Raw genomic sequence first — 18,656 nt, forward strand, 5'->3', positions numbered from 1 at the left:
GGATGATCCCACTCAAGGAACAGCTGCTAGCCTTGGCTCTACCGCCAGGCAGGGCTGCGTGCCCAAGCTCAGCTTTGTAGCGGAACTCCGCCTCTTCTGGGCTTTTGGCTCCACCCCCAAGGGAGGAGCCGGCTACCAAGTCAGACCGCAAGCCTGGGTTGCACGGGCAGGGCAGGGATGTGCTCCAAGCCCTTGTTCCAGGGCTGGTTTCTACCCTTTCTGGGTTTCCCGCCCTTCTCCCGGAGGCTGGATTACAGGCTGCCGGCAGCTGAGCTTGACCGCTTTTGCACGCCCCCTTCTCCCCAGCTGGGCAAGATTGAGCTCACACCTGAGCCCAGTGGTGGCCAGCCGGCTTCCGCCCCTGTCAGCAGAACCGCGCTTTTGTCTCCCGCTGCCGCCCGCTCTCCGGTGCGCCCTCAGCCGCGTGGGTGGGGGCGTTGCAGCTCAGACCCTAAGACTCACTACTGTAGACCTGAAAGCTCCCTCCTTCTATGTGACTCTGCTCTGAATGCTGTGGGGGAGCTTGTTTGGCTGCTCTCTTGCTTCCCTTTGCTGGTATTGCTGTTTCTGGGGGAAATATTCACTTCAGCTTTGGGGAGTGACTCGTCCCAGGGGTTAGGGTGGCTATCTCCCAAAATGTCTCTCCCTATGCCTCCTAGATTGCACTCTCTTCCTGTTACTGTGGTTCTCTCCCCTCTCCTCCCGTCCCCAGGAGCCCCGGGTGAGTGTTTGTGAGAGAGATGTTCTGCGTGGTCCCTTTAAGAAGGATCCTGGGTCTGAGAAATCAGACTTTCTCACAAACAGTATCCTGACTTGTTTCCAGCTAAATACTGTCCTTATGCTTCTTCTGGGCTCTGGGGCTGCAGGCTGGGGCTTTGTTCCTGGGGCTCAGGACCCTTTCCCCTCTGCTAAACTCACTTCCCGCCACGCGAGACTCCCACCCTGCTGCCATTCGCTCCGAGAAGCTGGGCAGCCCTCTCCACGTTTCCGCTTTTCCTACCAGTCTCTGTGTGGCTTCTTCAGCGTTCCTGGGTTGAAGAGTCCTTTTAGTTTAGTCCAAAGTTGGTTTTTCCAGCTGATAGTTCATAAAATTAGTTTGTAATCCACATTGGTTCTGGGAGGTAGATGCTGGTACGTCCGCCTACTCCAGCACCATCTTGTCTCTCTAGCATAGTAATTGTTAATGATTCAGAATCCAAAGCACTAACTAATGGTCGCTTAGTTGCTATAAAGGAAGATATAGAAAAGAAAAAGAGAAATTAGGGTTGGACAGTCATAATCTTCAAATTGATCTACCTACCTTTATAAGGCCATAGTGGTATAGAACCATTATTTCTATTTTTTATAGATTTTATTTTCTGATTTTAGAGAGAGGAGAGAGAGAGAAAAGGGGCAGAGGAGCAAAAAGCATCACCTTGTACTAATTTCTTCTCATATGTGCCTTGATTGGGCAAGCCCAGGGCTTTGAACCAGCAATCTCAGTGTTCCAGGTTGATGCTGTATCCACTGTGCCACCACAGGTCAGGTCTTTATTTCTGTTTTCTAACAGTAATTACTTTGAATAGATATTTTCCTAATACCATCAGTAAGAATGATCTTTTTTCTTCTTAGCAAATAGTACAACTATTTCTTTCTCATTGGTAGAAAAAGAATAAATGAAATAAAATCTGTATTTAGGTTATATGTCAATATTTCTCATGTTCTTTAATTAGTAGGGTATAGGTAGTATATTCAATATGGTATGAATAATGCAAATGAACTCATAACTGATATGAGACAATGGCCATGTTTAATTCATTTTAATTGAGATTTCAATGAGCATCTGGCATTGTATATCATAAAAACACTAACTCTTTGTGAATTGTTTTCTGATACTTTTGCTCTAATTTATATTTGTTCCTTTTAACTTTAAATTGAATTTACCAACACTTTGAAATTCTGAAACTGCAAGAATGGCAGAGAAGAGGGGAAAGGAATTTTTTCCCCTCTAGTAACTTAAGAAATAATAGCCAAATGTTGTAACAGCTACAATACCAACAATAACAACACTTTCGAGTAGCCAGCATTCCTGAGGCTGTGAGAACACTTGGATGAGCTAGGTAGTAATATAAAACATGTGTGTTCTTATCTGCCCTATTTACTGAAATTATATATCAGGAATAGAAATCTTTTAAGCTTAGGAACCCAAGCAAAGCACTGTGGACTCTGGAACACTAAGAGATGACACTGAAATATTCCCTAGTTTTTTGTCATTGATTACCTGTATAATAATAAGATATTTTACTGCTAAAGGCTATTGTATACCTTGTTAATTTTGGTGGATGAAAAAGCACAGAGAGGAAGGTGAGCTTTTCAAATCCGTAGTTTCAGGCTTTGTGAGCTCATGATTTGAATAATTTAGAGAAAGCTTTCAAACTGTTTATTAGATACAGGAAGTTAGTAAGGCATGATAATTTTAAAAATTGTGGGAAAAATAAATAAGAAATAAAGAATTGCAATTTTTTTGTTAAAAGTGTTTTGTTTGGCCCTGGCCGGTTGGCTCAGTGGTAGAGCGTCGGCGTGGCGTGCAGGAGTCCCGGGTTCGATTCCCGGCCATGGCAAACAGGAGAGGTGCCCATCTGCTTCTCTGCCCCTCTCCCTCTCCTTCCTCTCTGCCTCTCTCTTCCTCTCCCGCAGCTAAGGCTCCATTGGAGCAAGGATGGCCCGGGCGCTGGGGATGGCTTTGTGGCCTCTGCCTCAGGTGCTAGAGTGGCTCTGGTCGCAACATAGCAATGCCCAGGATGGGCAGAGCATCGCCCCCTGGTGGGCAGAGCTTCGCCCCTGGTGGGCGTGCCGGGTGGATCCCGGTCGAGCGCATGCGGTAGTCTGTCTGACTGTCTCTCCCTGTTTCCAGCTTCAGAAAAATACAAAAAAAAAAAAAAAAAAGTGTTTTGTTTGCATTCTTTTGGAGTAAATATCTTGCATAATTTTCTTTATTTCTAATCTTGTTTTCCAGGCACTTTGGAAAGACATGAGACGGGAGAAAGAGCAAGAATTATTCTTAATTGTGATGATTCGCAGTTTTTAAAGCCTGAGTCTGTACTTTCAGTTGCCACAGAGACACGTAAGCACAGAAGTGTGGAACAGAGATCCTCCAGCTCCTACCAGTTTGGACCAATGTCTTGCACTAGTCTGCAGGTGAAGTCCTCATGTAAGGTAAGTTCAAATTGAGCTGTTGCTTACAAAGAACATCATCAACTTTAACTAAGAACTAACATGGCTTCATAAATATGTGGAAATCAAATATCAGTGGAAAAACAAGAACTTAGCTATGATTGCTTCTACCAGACATATCTATCAAGTGACCTTGAGCTAATCAGGATGACTTTCTGAGTGATTATTATTCTTGGTATAGCATTTTTTTATATATAAAATAGGTTCTAACTTATCAAAAGTGAGCCAATTTTAGTTTCATTTTCTTTTTTAAATTAAAAAAAAATATTTATTGATTTTAGAGAGAAACGGAGGGAGAGAGAAAGACAGGAACATCAATCTGTTCCTGTATGTGCCCTGTCTGTAGATCAAACTGGCAACCTCTATGATTCAGGACAATGCTCTAACCAACTGAGCTATCCAGCCAGGACGATTGAGCCAATTTTGTATTAACTCTTACTTAAATAGTAGTTGGTTTTCCACCGCTAAGAGGAAAAAAAAAAAACCCACTACATACTGTGGTCTAGGTCTTTTTTTTTTTTTTCTTTCCTTTTTAGTTGAGAGTATTAGACCTTTTTTTTTATAATGATAATTGTACAAATAAGCCAAAAGTGTATTAGAAAAACTGGATCATTGTATGGAGAATTCTTTAGATTTATTCTCCTATCTCTAGGATCACCAGCTTTTTAAGCTGCTGAGCCTCAGTTAATACACAGTGATAGAGTTTGCATTAAAAAAAAAGATTTTATTTTACAAAAAGGAGGGTGGGAAGAATGAGAAGTATCAACTCATAGTTGCTTTACTTTTGTTGTTCATTGGTTGCTTGTTTTATGTGCCTTAACTGGGCAAGCCCAGGGTCATGAACTGGCGGTCTCAGCATTCCAGGTTGATGCTCTATCCACTGTGCCACCACAGGTCAGGCTGGAGTTTGCGTTTGTTTTCATAAACCAAGTCAACCAGCTTCACAGAAATTTGCAAGAGCTTTATTATTCCTAATATGATATAATAATTCAACTTGATTTCTTTAAGGGACTCTTCTTTTTGTTATTTACACCCCTAAGTTATCTTCTTATCTTGTTATAACTATGCTATACATGTGCATATATTTACTGTAGTATTTTCCCATGTAAAACTATAATATATTATTACCTATTTTTAATGGATAAATTATACCCGTGTACTGTGTATATACTGTTACTCATATGAATTATTTTTCCATGGCTTAATATTTGGATTATGTTTTATGTTTCAGTTTTGTAAGTTACACATCTATAAACCTAAAACTTTTTTTTCATATCCAATGTTATTTAATAGACTATATAATTCCAGGAGTGGGATTTTTAAGTTAAATTTTAACTCTTGTTGTTACATATTATTAACATTTTCCATTATTTTAGTGATATAAAGACTGTTAAAACATCATTAATAAGGACTTTAAATAAAATTTTATTTCATCTGATGTGTACATAGAGTGAGAGAGACAAAAAGATGTGTCATCTTCAAGAAAGGCCAATCAGCCACTCAAGCTCTGCCTGAAGGCTGCAGGGTGGAGGTGGGGGCATGAGCATGTTATCTTCAGCTTTTTAGATTTAGTGGCTTGATTTAGATCTCAAGACCAGGTTTTATCAACCTTTTGAGAACTGAGTCTTACAAACCAAAAACTCAAGAAATGAATATGTAAGCTAGAATGATTATCATTTAATTTACAATGATAAATATAATTGCAATTGTGTTCATAATTGAGCACAATCTCACTGTAGCAAAGCTACAGGGAATGGGGGAGAGGAGGGAGGTGGAATTACATATGCCATTGATGGCCATGGAGATGGAGTATTCACTCGCTGAGCTCTAAATCTAATGCAGGCATCCCTTTCAGCCCATTAACGCACTATTTTCCTTGTTTAAAGCTGATATATAAATACATTGAAAAGTTCCTAAATTTTGGATTACTCTTTTTAAGACTCTATTTAGGCCATCTAGTTTGTTTATACTTTCCTCCTTCAGATCTTGAAACCAGTGATAAAGCAACAGCTGCTTTTTTCTCTTATTTAGTCAAATTGTTTTTAGATTTTCCAAAACTATTGTTCATGTTCCTAACTTGAAAGAGGTCATCAATGTGATAAAACTTTAACATTAAAAAGAAGAGGAAAGTCATAGGCCTTAGTATCCTAAGGCAGAAAAGTGAACAACACTTATATTATGAATTATATGGTTGAAATACATAGGCTCAGCTCAGTGAGTGAGCCCAGCTGACTGCCAAGCATTTCCATCTTAATGTGGCTTTGTTGCTCTCTATTCATAATAGAGTGTGATTCTAATAGTGGGAATTATTGTACGTTAGATTAGTAGGTGAGAACTTGGAGATGTCTCTTGACTCATGCATGTCAGATTCTAGGGTTTGCAGGAACAAATCTCATTCATCAAGTGCCCATTTTACTAGCTTAGTGTCCATAAGGTAAACTGATTGCTATTTCTTTCAATTTTTTGAAGGACCTCAGTGCTGTGCTTTACGTAGTAATAATAGTATACATAGATTTCATTTTCTTTATATAATTTTATTTCTTTCATGACTCCAGTAAGCAATAAAATGCCAGGGTCTTGTTTTCTTACTCTTGGGCTGGTTCCCACTTTACTTTTTAGCCGCTGCCCTTTACATCAGATGACTACAGTTTTCAACCTTCACTCTGTACAGAGTAAGAGAATTGAATTAGATACAGCTATCACTTCCTTTGTTCTATATACTATGCTTCTAATATTAAATTTACTGTTAACTAGAGTATTTTTTATTGCTTTTAGAAAGACAGAAGGAGGAAGGGAGGAGAGAGAGAGAGAGAGAAACATTCATTTATTGTTCCACTTAGTTGTCCATTCATTGGTTGCTTCTCGTATGTGCCCTGACTGGGGATTAAATCCTCAACGTTGGCATTTTGGGAAAACACTCTGGGCTAACCGGCTAGAGCCATCTAGAGCTTTTTTGTGTGTGTGCTTTTCCTAAGTTACATCTTCTTCAGTTATGTGGTGAATCTCTTCATTTCATTCTCTTAAATTTGAGCCATTGAGATTGTTTTATCATAATCTTATTTATGAATTTGCTAAGCATGGAATTTCAAGAGAACTTATAAATTCTTCATTCTTCTTATTGTTAATATAATAAAATGATTCATGAGTTTTTATTACAAAAACATTCATTTTAAAAAATAGGATTTAAATAACCGTCATTTTAGAGGTAGGAAAAATGAGGGACAATAAATCTGTGAAATTTAGATTTGTCTAAGGTTAATGTGTGTTTCAGGATTTTTTTAGTATAGATTTTAATGAAACACAGTGAAATACTTTCAAATGGTGGAGTGAACTGTCTCACTGAGAGGACAGCATGTAAGATCTATGCAGTGAACTCTTTTTTTTTTTTTTTTGTATTTTTCTGAAGCTGGAAACGGGGAGAGACAGTCAGACAGACTCCCGCATGCGCCCGACCGGGATCCACCCGGCACGCCCACCAGGGGCGATGCTCTGCCCACCAGGGGGCAATGCTCTGCCCCTCCGGGGGATCGCTCTGCCGCGACCAGAGCCACTCTAGCGCTTGGGGCAGAGGCCAAGGAGCCATCCCCAGCGCCCGGGCCATCTTTGCTCCAATGGAGCCTTGGCTGTGGGAGGGGAAGAGAGAGACAGAGAGGAAGGAGGGGTGGGGGTGGAGAAGCAAATGGGCGCTTCTCCCATGTGCCCTGGCCGGGAATTGAACCCGGATCCCCCGCACGCCAGGCCGACGCTCTACCGCTGAGCCAACCGGCCAGGGCCTGCAGTGAACTCTTTTGTTTGACAATATTTGGAATTCTTTAGCTTGCTCTATTCATATTTTCTTCTTGCATTTGAGGAATGCATATAGATTTGGAAAAGATTTAAAATAGAACAACTACAAAAATCCATTTTAAAAATGGGTACAATTTTAAATGCTAGAGGAGTTAAATTTGTGTAGCTAGACAAAGAAAAGCCTTTGAGGTAGGAGAGGGCCAAGATCTTAAAGGATTTGAAGAAATACAATATCATATTAGTGATGGGGAACTGATTTTCTCAGATTCTGCTGAGGATAGAAGGAGATAGAAACTTTTTAAATTGCAGTGGGAGAAAATCAGCTTCAAAGTAGGAAATAAACAATCTTATTAAAATCATCTCTACATGACAGAAATTTTTGTAGCTTCATTATATTTTAAGGAGAGAAGGCCTATTTTGTCTGATGGCTTGTTGGTTTTAATATCTTTTTCTGAATTTCTTGTATGTAAAATGAGTAAAGGGATCAACTGGATTACTTTAACTTAGACCCATTGTATTGTCCTGGAAATGTTTAAAACAAACAAACAAACAAACAAACAAACTGATTTTCTATATAATGGGTCCCCAGGAACCTCCCCCTAGTTCCCTATTTAAATCTTCACTATTTAATATGGTGGCCATTAACCACATTTGGCTATTGACCACTTGAAATTTGGCTAACACCACATGTTAAATGATATTTTGGATATATAAGGTTAAATAAAATATATTGTTAAAATCATTTTCACCTGCTTCTCTTTATTTTATTTTTTTAATATGGCTACCACACAGTTTAAAGTTACATATGTGGTTTACATTTTATTAGTTTTGTACATTGTTGAGCTAGACTAGGGATAAGCACACTTAAAGGACTATATGGTAAATATTTTAGACTTGGAAGGCCAGATTTTTTGCTATTTTAACTATTCAATTCTATTGTTGGAGCGAGAAAGCCATATCAGACAATTCTTAAACAGTAAGGTTGTGTTCTAATAAATTTTTATTTACAAAAACATACAGTGGGTCATATTTGATGCCCACTGACTTTGGTTTGCCAATTTCTGATCTAGATAGTACTCTCTGGACTTGGAGATAATGGGGTTCTAGGATGAACTGGCAAAATAGCTAATACCTTCAACTCTCCCTAGATATCTGAATATTTAATAAGGCAACTCACCCTACTTTCTTCGGTGCTATATGTGGAATGCAGTCCAAATGATCTTGTTTCAAGTCTGTCACCTGACAAAATTCATGAAACTCTTATGCCTGTATATCTGCCCTTTGTAGAAAACAAATGTGTACATTATAGCTCCTAATTCAAGCAAGATTTTTAAAATGGAATTTTCTTTATTTAATGCACTCATATGTGCATCATTCTCTAAACATATAAAATTGATTGCAAATAAAGAATTCATTTACATTTACTTACATTCCAGTTGAGATTTGTAAAAATATGTTTTTATTTTCTGAACGTTTAGTTGACCTTAAGGTAATGTCATTTTGGTGGCATTTGATGAAAAATCTTATTAGAACTTTATTGTACTTCCTCTCATAAAACACAGCTGATAGCCACCAATAGAAAACTGCACCACACTACTACTTATTACTTTGTCAAAACAAAACGTTAGTTCTTTCACATTGTGTGACACAAAAACTTGAGTCAGAGAGAGGGATAGATAGGGACAGATAGACAGGAAGGGAGAGAGATGAGAAGCATCAATCATCAGTTTTTCGTTGGGACACCTTAGTTGTTCACTGATTGCTTTCTCATATGTGACTTGACCTTGGGCCTTCAGCAGACCGAGTAACCCCTTGCTCAAGCCAGAGACCTTGGGTCCAAGCTGGTGAACTTTTGCTCAAACTAGATGAGCCTGCATTCAACTGGTGACCTCGGGGTCTCAAACCTGGGTCCTTCCACATTCCAGTCTGATGCTCTATCCACTGCGCCACCGCCTGGTCAGGCTGACACAAAAACTTAAAAGTAGAACCAGAGTAGTTTCAAAATGTCACCTGAAAATTTATATGTAAAAATAGTAAAATAATAATTTTGTCAATATTACATGTTGCAAATTAACTCTGTTTTTATTTAACAATATATATTTAATTATCAAAACTGAATCACTATAGGCCCCGGGCCCATTGGCTCAGTTGATAGAGTGTCTGCCCAGCGTGCATATGTCCTGGGTTCGAGCCCTGTTCAAGGAACACAGGAGAAACAACCATCTGCTTCTCTCACGCTTTCTCTCCAACTTCTCTCCCTCTTCCACTCTCACAGCCAGTAGCTCAATTGGTTCTAGCGACAGCCCAGGCTCCTGAGGATAGCTCGGTTGATACAATTAGGGTGCATGAAGGAGTTTGTCTCTCTATCTCCTCTCCTCTCATTAAAAAAAAAAATTGAATCACTATAGAAAAGAATAAACGTTACTTATTTGAAAACAATTGCATTATATAGGGGTAAATCTCAATATAGAATAATAATTTTTTTATTTTTTTAATCAGTAGTTAATTTCTGGTGTATTCTTTTTAAAGAAACTAACAGCATGTATCTATTTTTTCTAATGTAGAAAATATTTTGCATTGATTTTTCTATAATTAAAAGTAGATTTTTATTATTAGACATGCAAGCCTTTCATGAAAATATAGGAATTTCTTTCTGTAAATATTGGATTAAGGTGTTTAAGTATTTTGATTTTGTGAATCCAAACTTAAAACTTCAGTATCTAGATGATAACACCCTTCTTGGTAAAATAGACTAGGGAAATATACAATACAGTAGTGAAGAAATATACAAGGAAGTATGCTGTTTGAACACATGTGAAGTGATACAAATTTTTGGTAGAGTATAACTATTTCTCATTAGTATTTTCATATACATATTAACTGCTGTGAAGTTAAATGAAATTTTTTGTAATATTGAATACTTTGTATATAACTGCTTAAAGAAGAATGTCCCTTTTCTCTTATTGTGGTACGAGTTTAAACTTTTTTTTTTTTTTTTGGTACAAAGATATCTAAATGTTGAAGAAAACTATGAAAAGCATATCACAGCTTTGCTTCAAAACTAATTTAGGCGGTCTCCGAGTCACTATAAAAAGTAGGAAATGCACCATTAAATGTCTCCAGCTGTCCCCTTGCACACAGAAGCAACCTTGAATTTCCTCACAGGACTTCAAAGCCCTGCTTGTCTCTAGACATTTGTTGGCCGTGTAAATCAAGGCACAAAAGGAGAATGCCCGTATTTCATGGTGCGTGGCTGGTTTCAGTCTCGCATTGTGCCGCACGTGCCGGTGGGCAGTGCCAGGAACAGAAGGACACTGTTCTGACTTGTGTGACAAATGTAGTTAACACCAGATCCATATTAATGTTGTCAGTTCCCTTGATGGATTTAAACAGATTTTAATTATTTTCAGTGTCCAAAGGCCTGAAATATATAGCTTAAAAGTTCTTCGAAGAAAGCTTAGTTAATGTGTGAGTGTAAAACCTCTTGTAAAAATGAAACTTTTTTATTGGCCTTAGTCATTGACATAGGTTATTCATCAAGTCAGCAATTTGTGTGGCAAAGTGCCATTTGAATAGTGTATTGTTAGAATACTTATGGTCCACTTGACAAGGGCTCTTGCTGTAAATAGTGCAATTTGACTCCAGCTGTTAAAGAGTGGCTTTGACAGCAGCCAAATAGAATGGAGATGCCTTACTGCACCGCCGAAAAATCAATATTGGGTTCAGAGTAACCTGTTCTTTTCTCTTTTGTAGATTTACAAATGAGTATCAAGGGTTCATAAGTGGGAGTTTAAATATTATTTTAAATGTAATTTACTTGGAGTTTCAAATTTAAGACTTGTGATAAAATGGTGCAAGTGCAGTTTTAGAATATTATTTCCACCCCCTGGTTCATGTTTAGTCACAATCACAGTTTAGTTGAATTCGGGCTCTCCAGCTTCAGTAAAAAAGAATTAGTGTAAAAATAGGCTCTAAATTGTGTGCCTATTCTATGCTGCAGGGTAACTATTCTTCTTTTTGATTCCCTTGTTAGGGTATGTTAGTGTATCTTCTGTGGCCCTCTCATCTTCTCTGTGTGTATACCCTTTTCATAGAGATGGTAGGGTTCTTTGTGGCTGTGCCTATACAAATACCCACAGATGTTGATAACCAATAATGTCCTCGGTGTTGTCCATGATTTTCCTAAAGCAGACTCTTGCTGGTTTTGAAAGAATTTTCTAGCAGTTTTCTGCAATACAAGGTTGCTATGATACCTGACTGGCAGTAATAGATATTGAATCATCTGTTAATTATAATAACTGCATGTAAGGGATCTTTCTTCATTGGGTTTCTCTACTTTGCTAGCTGTTATGTTTGAGATACATGGAGCCAGGGAAATTATATACTCAGGATGAGAAAAAAATGTTTTAATAATTACCTTATATCCTGATGTTGAATAAAAAATTTCCATGTTTAAAAAATCTTTGAGATGACTATTGATTTACCAAGGTTGCAGATGAAATTTATTAAAATCATTTCTAGTTTTGACTGAATTTAATTTTGAATTTTATTGTTGTTTATCTGACATATAAGTCTTTTTCTAGGACAGAAACTCCACAATTTTTCTGTCCCAAACTCCTCTAACCCCACAATATTTGTTAATTCTTAAGAAACATGAGAATCTAAGATTATAATTTTCTTCTTAAAGCTTTTGCCTGATGTCTTCTCAATAAATTATTTAATGCTTGCTTCTAATTCCCATTTTCAGGATATGCTGACTTTTATACAGAGAAAACATGCAACACCATATTTTAATTAAAAGTTTCCTCACTTGACAAGAGGACTTGAAAGAGCTATTATTTTTAACATGGAAAATGCTGGTGAATTGTGTGCTTTCTCAGAAACCTTTTCAAATGAAGATTGTAAAAGAATCATCTTTCTATTACTGACCAACTCTGCATTTATTGGATTTGTGGCTGAGATAGCAACTGAAAATTCATAAAGCTGATAATATAATGGTGTACAAGGACCTTTAAGCTGATTCAAGGTCAATGTTATTGTTTTTATAATTGCTGATAGGCAGTTGTGATTTCTACCAGAAAAAGGATTTGTTCTGCTTTAGTTTTAGCTGGTTTCAAAAAATGTTATCTTTTCTGTTAATTCCAATATAAACCTTTTTACTAAATAAATGTTTGTTATTTTTAGTACAGATTTATCTCAGTTTCCTCCTCTAACCCCACAATATTTGTTAATTCTTAAGAAACATGAGAATCTAAGATTATAATTTTCTTCTTGAATTAAACATTCTGATTATAATCATCAATTGACTTTTGGGGTAGAGATTCTAGTATAAAAACATAAATAAGAATTAAACAAAAGGCATTATAAATTTGTAGTTAGCTTACTCTAGAGACAGTGTACCATAATTTATTAAGCATATCTTTCAATTTGCATTAATCATTTTATACAAATACATTAGAAGCTATGAATTCTGCAGTCATGTCAATCCTGTATTACCCACCTATATCCGTTTACAAACATTTTTCTCCCTCATTTCTTCTTTTCCTTTCTACTTTTCTTTTCTTCTCAGTTGTAAGTTGATTTTGCTTTTTAAAACCTGTGACTTGTCCAGGTATATCAAGACCTAGCCTTTTACAGGCCCCAAATATGGATCTGTTCATCTTACTGAAAGAGGTCTCTGTCTGTAATCTCACTTATTGACTGAGAGTGCCATCTGGACCCATTTAAAAGAACCCCAACAGGGACAATTTTTCTGTCCCAATGACTTATGTTGAAACAGGCCCTAAGAGAGCAACAAATGCAAAAATGTAACAGGAAGCAATTCTCAGGAAAAAAAATAGAGCATCTATTCTAATAAAATATTTTCCCTATGCTGGTAAAAACAAAATGTATTAAGACTTCAGCTTTATTCATAATAACTAGGAGCATGAATTTACTGAAAAATATATCCAACTAATATTCCCATCTATTTTTTGAATTGCATTTAATAGTGACTTCCTGGAGGCACAGCCAGTTCTCTGCATTTACAAATGCATTCATGACATTAAATACAAACAGTGACATAAGTGGCATTACTTGTTATTTTCTGCATACTATAAAGCTTATGAAAATGGCTGTTTTAATCCTAAACTATCTTGCATAAGCTTGTCGTCTTAAGTATGATTAGTCCTACCATGTATAAAAAAATGGTCACAAGAGGCTATTATGAGCAACAAGGGCCTTTATTTTTCTATTTCAGAGAGGTTGGAAGGGAAAGAAAGAGAAAGAGGGGAACTTCAAGCTGCTCGGGTCTGTGCCCTGACCGAGGAACCGGCAACCTCTGGTCTCCTGGACAATGCTCTACCCAACTGAATTATCTGGCTAAGACTTAGCAGGGGCTCCTTATACACATGTTTAACTCCAGGGACATCTACAGAGGAATGAACATTTTAAGGCTTTTGTTTTGTATTGTTTTTTTGTTTTTGTTTTTTGTCTTCCTATGTTGTCTAAGACCTGCTGGTTTTTTGAAGGTCATTATGAAAGCTTATGAAATACAGTCATGCTCTCTCCTTCATTACTTTCTTCCCTGCTCCCACTAGACCTCTCTGGCCATTATACAAAACATGGCCTTCATTTCCCCTCTGGTAGCAAATGTTTTGTTTTCCTTATTGCTCCTTGAACTAGTATATTAATTTGGATGCATAAGGAGTAGTAATGGAGGAGTAGAGTTCACCAGAACCTATATTTTTGGGTGTAGCATGTTAGAATGGCAAGTGGTCAAGACACCTGTTCTCTCCTTCCTTTCTTTGCTTAGATTTTGGAGCTCAGTCTTGACTGAAGCATATGTACATTGGATCCTATCTCTGCTCTCTTAGCCTCAGTGTAGCTGAGTTCACTGATGGCTGGTTCCAGCAGACCAGATTTTTCTCAACAGAGCTAAGCAGTATAATTCACATGATAATCAGTGCTTCAGTGGTACTTCACTCTCTGTAAATGATATAGCATATCCCTTAAAGCTTTTGCCTGATGTCTTCTCAATAAATTATTTAATGCTTGCTTCTAATTCCCATTTTCAGGATATGCTGACTTTTATACAGAGAAAACATGCAACACCATATTTTAATTAAAAGTTTCCTCACTTGACAATTAAAGCAGGTGTGGACAGTAATTTATGAATGATATCTGGGGGAAATTTTTAATTTATTTTCACTATTCTCTGGTGAAATTTTGTTTCCAAATTCTGGACATCTTGATGCATAATAAAAACCTAGAAAGAGCCCTCTTAAATATTTCAAAACATTCATAAAATTAAAATGCCAACTAATAGTATTATTGTGTGATTTATGTTTTATCTTTGAAACTGAGTATTGTATCTACTCTTTTCTTAGCAAGAATACCTTCTGAATTTTACATTTGATTTTGATGCTTATCTTTTTTATGTTTTATAAAGATTACACATACTCTTCAGCCACATGACTTTCCAATCTGCTGAGCTCACATCACCATTTATAAATTAGTCTTTTCAACTTCTACTAGCATGATCTAGATAAGAAGACAGAGGCTTGGAAATGAACGCTCAATTATTATTAACTTGAGTTGTATTCATCCTTGGAATACAATCTAAAATTATGAAGCAAACATAAAAAAAATATTGAAAAATGTAAATTGCATATTTTGCCACATAACCCAGATATTTAATTCTCAGTTACCTGGCCTGGTTAAAGAAATTCATATTTTCTATACTGCTCCTTTCCCACCAGACTGTTTCCTTCTGATTCTTTACCCTGGAGTGTCTATCTAAGCTTCAGTGTTACTAGCCCATACACGAAATAGCAGTCTACCTTTCATTCTTTTTCTCAGCATCCTTTTTACTTTATTCTTTATCTTTCACACCTTCCATGACAAGCTAGGTTTAAAGGGGGCAATGATCTGCTTTACCATTTTGTCACAGTATCCTCATCCTCATAGCACATGTCTGACACAAGGCAGGCATTCAAAAATACTTGTGGAATAAACACATACACTGAATAATACTGAAGTCTAGGTATGAAAAACAGATAGTAAGAAAGTGGAGGACATGTCTGTTATGGAATTGTAAAGGAAAAATATAGAAATGACTGCCAGCAAAGCATACATATTTTTAGTCAGTCAATTGCTTTAAGTCCAAGTTGGGTTTATGTGACTTGGTCTTACATAGGGGAATGACCTAGTAAAAATAGTCAATAATAGCAAAGAGGCTGTTAAAACACAACAGCACCCCACTGATATTTAGACACCAGTCCCAATCAATTCAACCATTTATAAGGCATATTTATATTGAAACCAGTCCAAATCAATTCAAAAGTTTATTAGAAAAAATATTAAACACTGGTGATGAAATTAAGGATGTTTAGGACGTTAGGGAGAAAGGATTCACAATAGGTAACATGGGCACACCAGTGAGCTGATAGAGATTTATAAAGGAAGATTAAAAGATAGCGTGATTATATGGTTTCTTACACCAACAAAGCTTATATTATTGCCTTTTTCACTTGTCCTTAAATCTCAGACTTCTTTTTCTCGTAACAAAATTATCTAAAATAAACACTCAAAAATAGCCTGAGGGTTATATTGTATATCACGGGTCCTCTGCTTCCCTTAAATAATTACTTTACTAAGCCCTCCCCTCAATACAAAAACCCCAAAGCCAGAAACAATCTAATCAACAGGTTTGTAATAACTTCTAGAAATATAAGTGTAATAAATATGAAGAGGCCTGATTTATGTTTCATTTCCCAGATGCAAAGTTTTTGGCACAATCCTGCATCCTTCAAGTAGCAAACATGGTTTCCTACTTTCTGAGATCATTTGAAAATTGCTGAACTGTCCCTGTCATCAGAGGTTGGTGAAAAGAGGATTGAGTCTACTCTGTGATGTGTATGATAGAAAATGCTTGTAGGTAACTCATTCTTGTGGGACCGTAGGGTCACATGCTGAATTAACAATCCCAGGAGACACCAAGCCTCACCGGATTTGCTCTCCCTTGTCTGCTTGCCTCCAGGAAAGAGGTGTCTCACTCAGTATTGTGGACAAACCCATGCTCCTCCTGGCTGCTGCCCTGCTGATTTTGCTCTCTAAGCATCTCTCCCAGCCCAATCCTATGAACAGGAGATGTTCTGCATTCCACCTGTTTAAATCCCACCCAAACTACATACAGCATCTGCCTGTGCTATTTAATATGCAACTGCTAATTAACTATGGATTACCTGGTTATTTTACTAGTATTTATTTGTCTTATTTTCTCAATTAGGCCTAAAGCTCCTTGACAACAAAGAAGTGCTGCGTCTGTATGTTATATCAATTTTGTAGTAATAAAACAGGAAACAGAAAACTTTATTCAGTAAATATTCAAGGGATACCTCGTATGAGCCAAACACTTTTTTTGATATTAGGAATTTCAACAAAGTCCTGGCACTCATGGCTTTTAACATTTCTGAGGAGAGGAGATAGACCATAATTTAAACAAAGGAAAATAAAACAAATCAATGTCAGATAGTGCTAAAGGCTCTATGGGGAATTAGCAACAGGTAGTATAATAGACATGCCTGGGGATTTACTCTAGGCTGAGTGGCCAGAGGTCAGAGGAGGAGGTAGCATTTATATTGTCTGAATGAGGGGGAAAAGCCAGCTAACCATGTAACTAGCAGAGGGAAGAACGTGCTTGATGCTGTAGGCAATGAAGTAAAGGCCTTCACTAGAGAGAAGTGTATGGGGAGACAAGTAGAAGTTCATATTATAGAGTGAGGTGGTGTAGGTGATGCTGAATATGCTAATTCAAAGTGCAGAGTTTGGGTTCAATTTTATATACTAAGGGGAGTCTTTTCATGGTTTTACTCTAAAAAATGATAAAATCTGATTCGGTGGTGGGATTCAGTGGGTTCACATCCATTCAGCAGAACCAATATCTAATTTTTTGTTGAGTTTGGTGAACTGGTTGTTAAAATGGCACTTGTAATCAGGGTTCTCTCTAAGGTAGGATCCTGGGCAGCCACCCAGTGTGGAAACCACAAATTTACATTCCTTTCTCTTTTTTAACGTTCATCTGCATGACAACGTATTCTAAGTGCCTGTCGTATTGTTCATTCATCCATAGGTGAAAATATTTGACAGAACTATGCTTGTAATATTTATTTATTCATTTCATAAAACTCATTATACCTTTGATGAATGTTGGGCAGATAAAATGTATTATGCTCACTTTGTTAAAGATTATGCTGCCCACGAGGAGGCCATCGCCCAGGTGATATTAATGTGTGTCTCTGTGGGCAGGTAGAATCCTTGTAGCCTGGGGCTTGGTTTTGGGATTAATCCTTTCCTACCCTTTTTGATGTGGGGCGGTACAATCCAATCATGCCTCAGAGAAGTGACTTTGTATTAGAGACTTCCCTATTTTGTATATTGGATTAGAGGTTGTGAAGCTACAATATAAAATGGGGGCAGAACAGAGTTTGTGCTCTTGGTTCCTGAGATTATCATTAGAAGAGAGAGCAGAGGAGAGCAGAGAAAAGCCACGTGGAGGAGGCCAGGAGAAGCAGCCAAGATGGCGGAGTGCTGAGTGAGATGCCAGTTTGTGTAGCGTTTGTATCTGGGATAAGGAAGGAGATGGGGAACAGAGGTGAATAAGGCTGGTGAGCTAGAAACCTTTGATTCTAGGAAACTCGGATAAGTCAGTAGCTTTGTGAGCACTGAATGTGAGTGGGTTTTGGAGCCCAGTGTGTATTTTTACTTGCCCGCCGGGTGCAAGCTAGAATTAAAGACTATGGCCCATCAGTTTTTGGCTCCGCTGTTTCTTTACCGACTGTCTGAATCCAATGCGAACCTGCATGGGCCAGGCAGCTGCTGTGTTGGTAGCTCTGGCTATGGCCACTGGCTTTACAATGAAATACTACATTTTAATTCCCTTGTGTTTGTTACTTTAGTAAACAAACATATAACATAAAGAGAAAAAGGGCCTGTAAAGCCAGCAGCCAGGGCCAGGCCCACTATCACAGCAGCCTGGCCAGAGTAGGTTCGCATTGGATTCCGACAGTCGGTAAAGAAACAACGGAGCCAAGAACTGGCGGGCCATAATCTTTAATCCTAGCTTGCACCCGGCGGGCAAGTAAAAATACACACTGGGCTCCAAAACCCACTCACATTCAGTGCTCACAAAGCTACTGACTTATCCGAGTTTCCTAGAATCAAAGGTTTCTAGCTCACCAGCCTTATTCTCCTCAGTTCCCCATCTCCTTCCTTCTCCCAGATACAAACTGCACAAACTCTGCACAAACTGGCTTCTCACTCAACACTCTGCCATCTTGGCTGCTTCTTCTGGCCACATGGCCTCTTTCTGCTGCTCTCTCTGCTCTCTCATGCTAATCATCCCAGGAACCTAGAGCGCAAACTCTCGTTCTGCCCCCATTTTATATTGTAGCTTCACAACCTCTAATCCAATATACAGAATAGGGAAGTCTCTAATACAAAGTCACTTCTCTGAAGCATGATTGGATTGTACCACCCCACATCAAAATGGGTGGGAAAGGCTTAATCCCAAAACCAAGCCCCAGGCTACAAGGATTCTCAATATACATTAATATCACCTGGGCGACGGCCTCACGTGGGCAGCACCATTTTTAACAAAGTGAGCATAATACATTTTA

General features: G+C 37.9%; 1 protein-coding gene across 3 annotated transcripts in view; it reads left to right on the forward strand.

The window, feature by feature from the left end:
- Positions 1-18,656, forward strand: part of WDR72 (WD repeat domain 72) — a 239,468-nt gene that overhangs the window by 88,556 nt on the left and 132,256 nt on the right. For all 3 annotated transcript variants that reach the window (XM_066276258.1, XM_066276259.1, XM_066276257.1), the window contains exon 14: positions 2,996-3,195. In XM_066276258.1, the coding sequence (XP_066132355.1) occupies positions 2,996-3,195 (200 nt within the window). The remainder of the gene's footprint in view (positions 1-2,995; positions 3,196-18,656) is intronic.

The sequence above is a fragment of the Saccopteryx bilineata genome, chromosome 4 (assembly GCF_036850765.1).
Source record: "Saccopteryx bilineata isolate mSacBil1 chromosome 4, mSacBil1_pri_phased_curated, whole genome shotgun sequence".
NCBI classification, from domain to species: Eukaryota; Metazoa; Chordata; class Mammalia; order Chiroptera; family Emballonuridae; genus Saccopteryx; species Saccopteryx bilineata.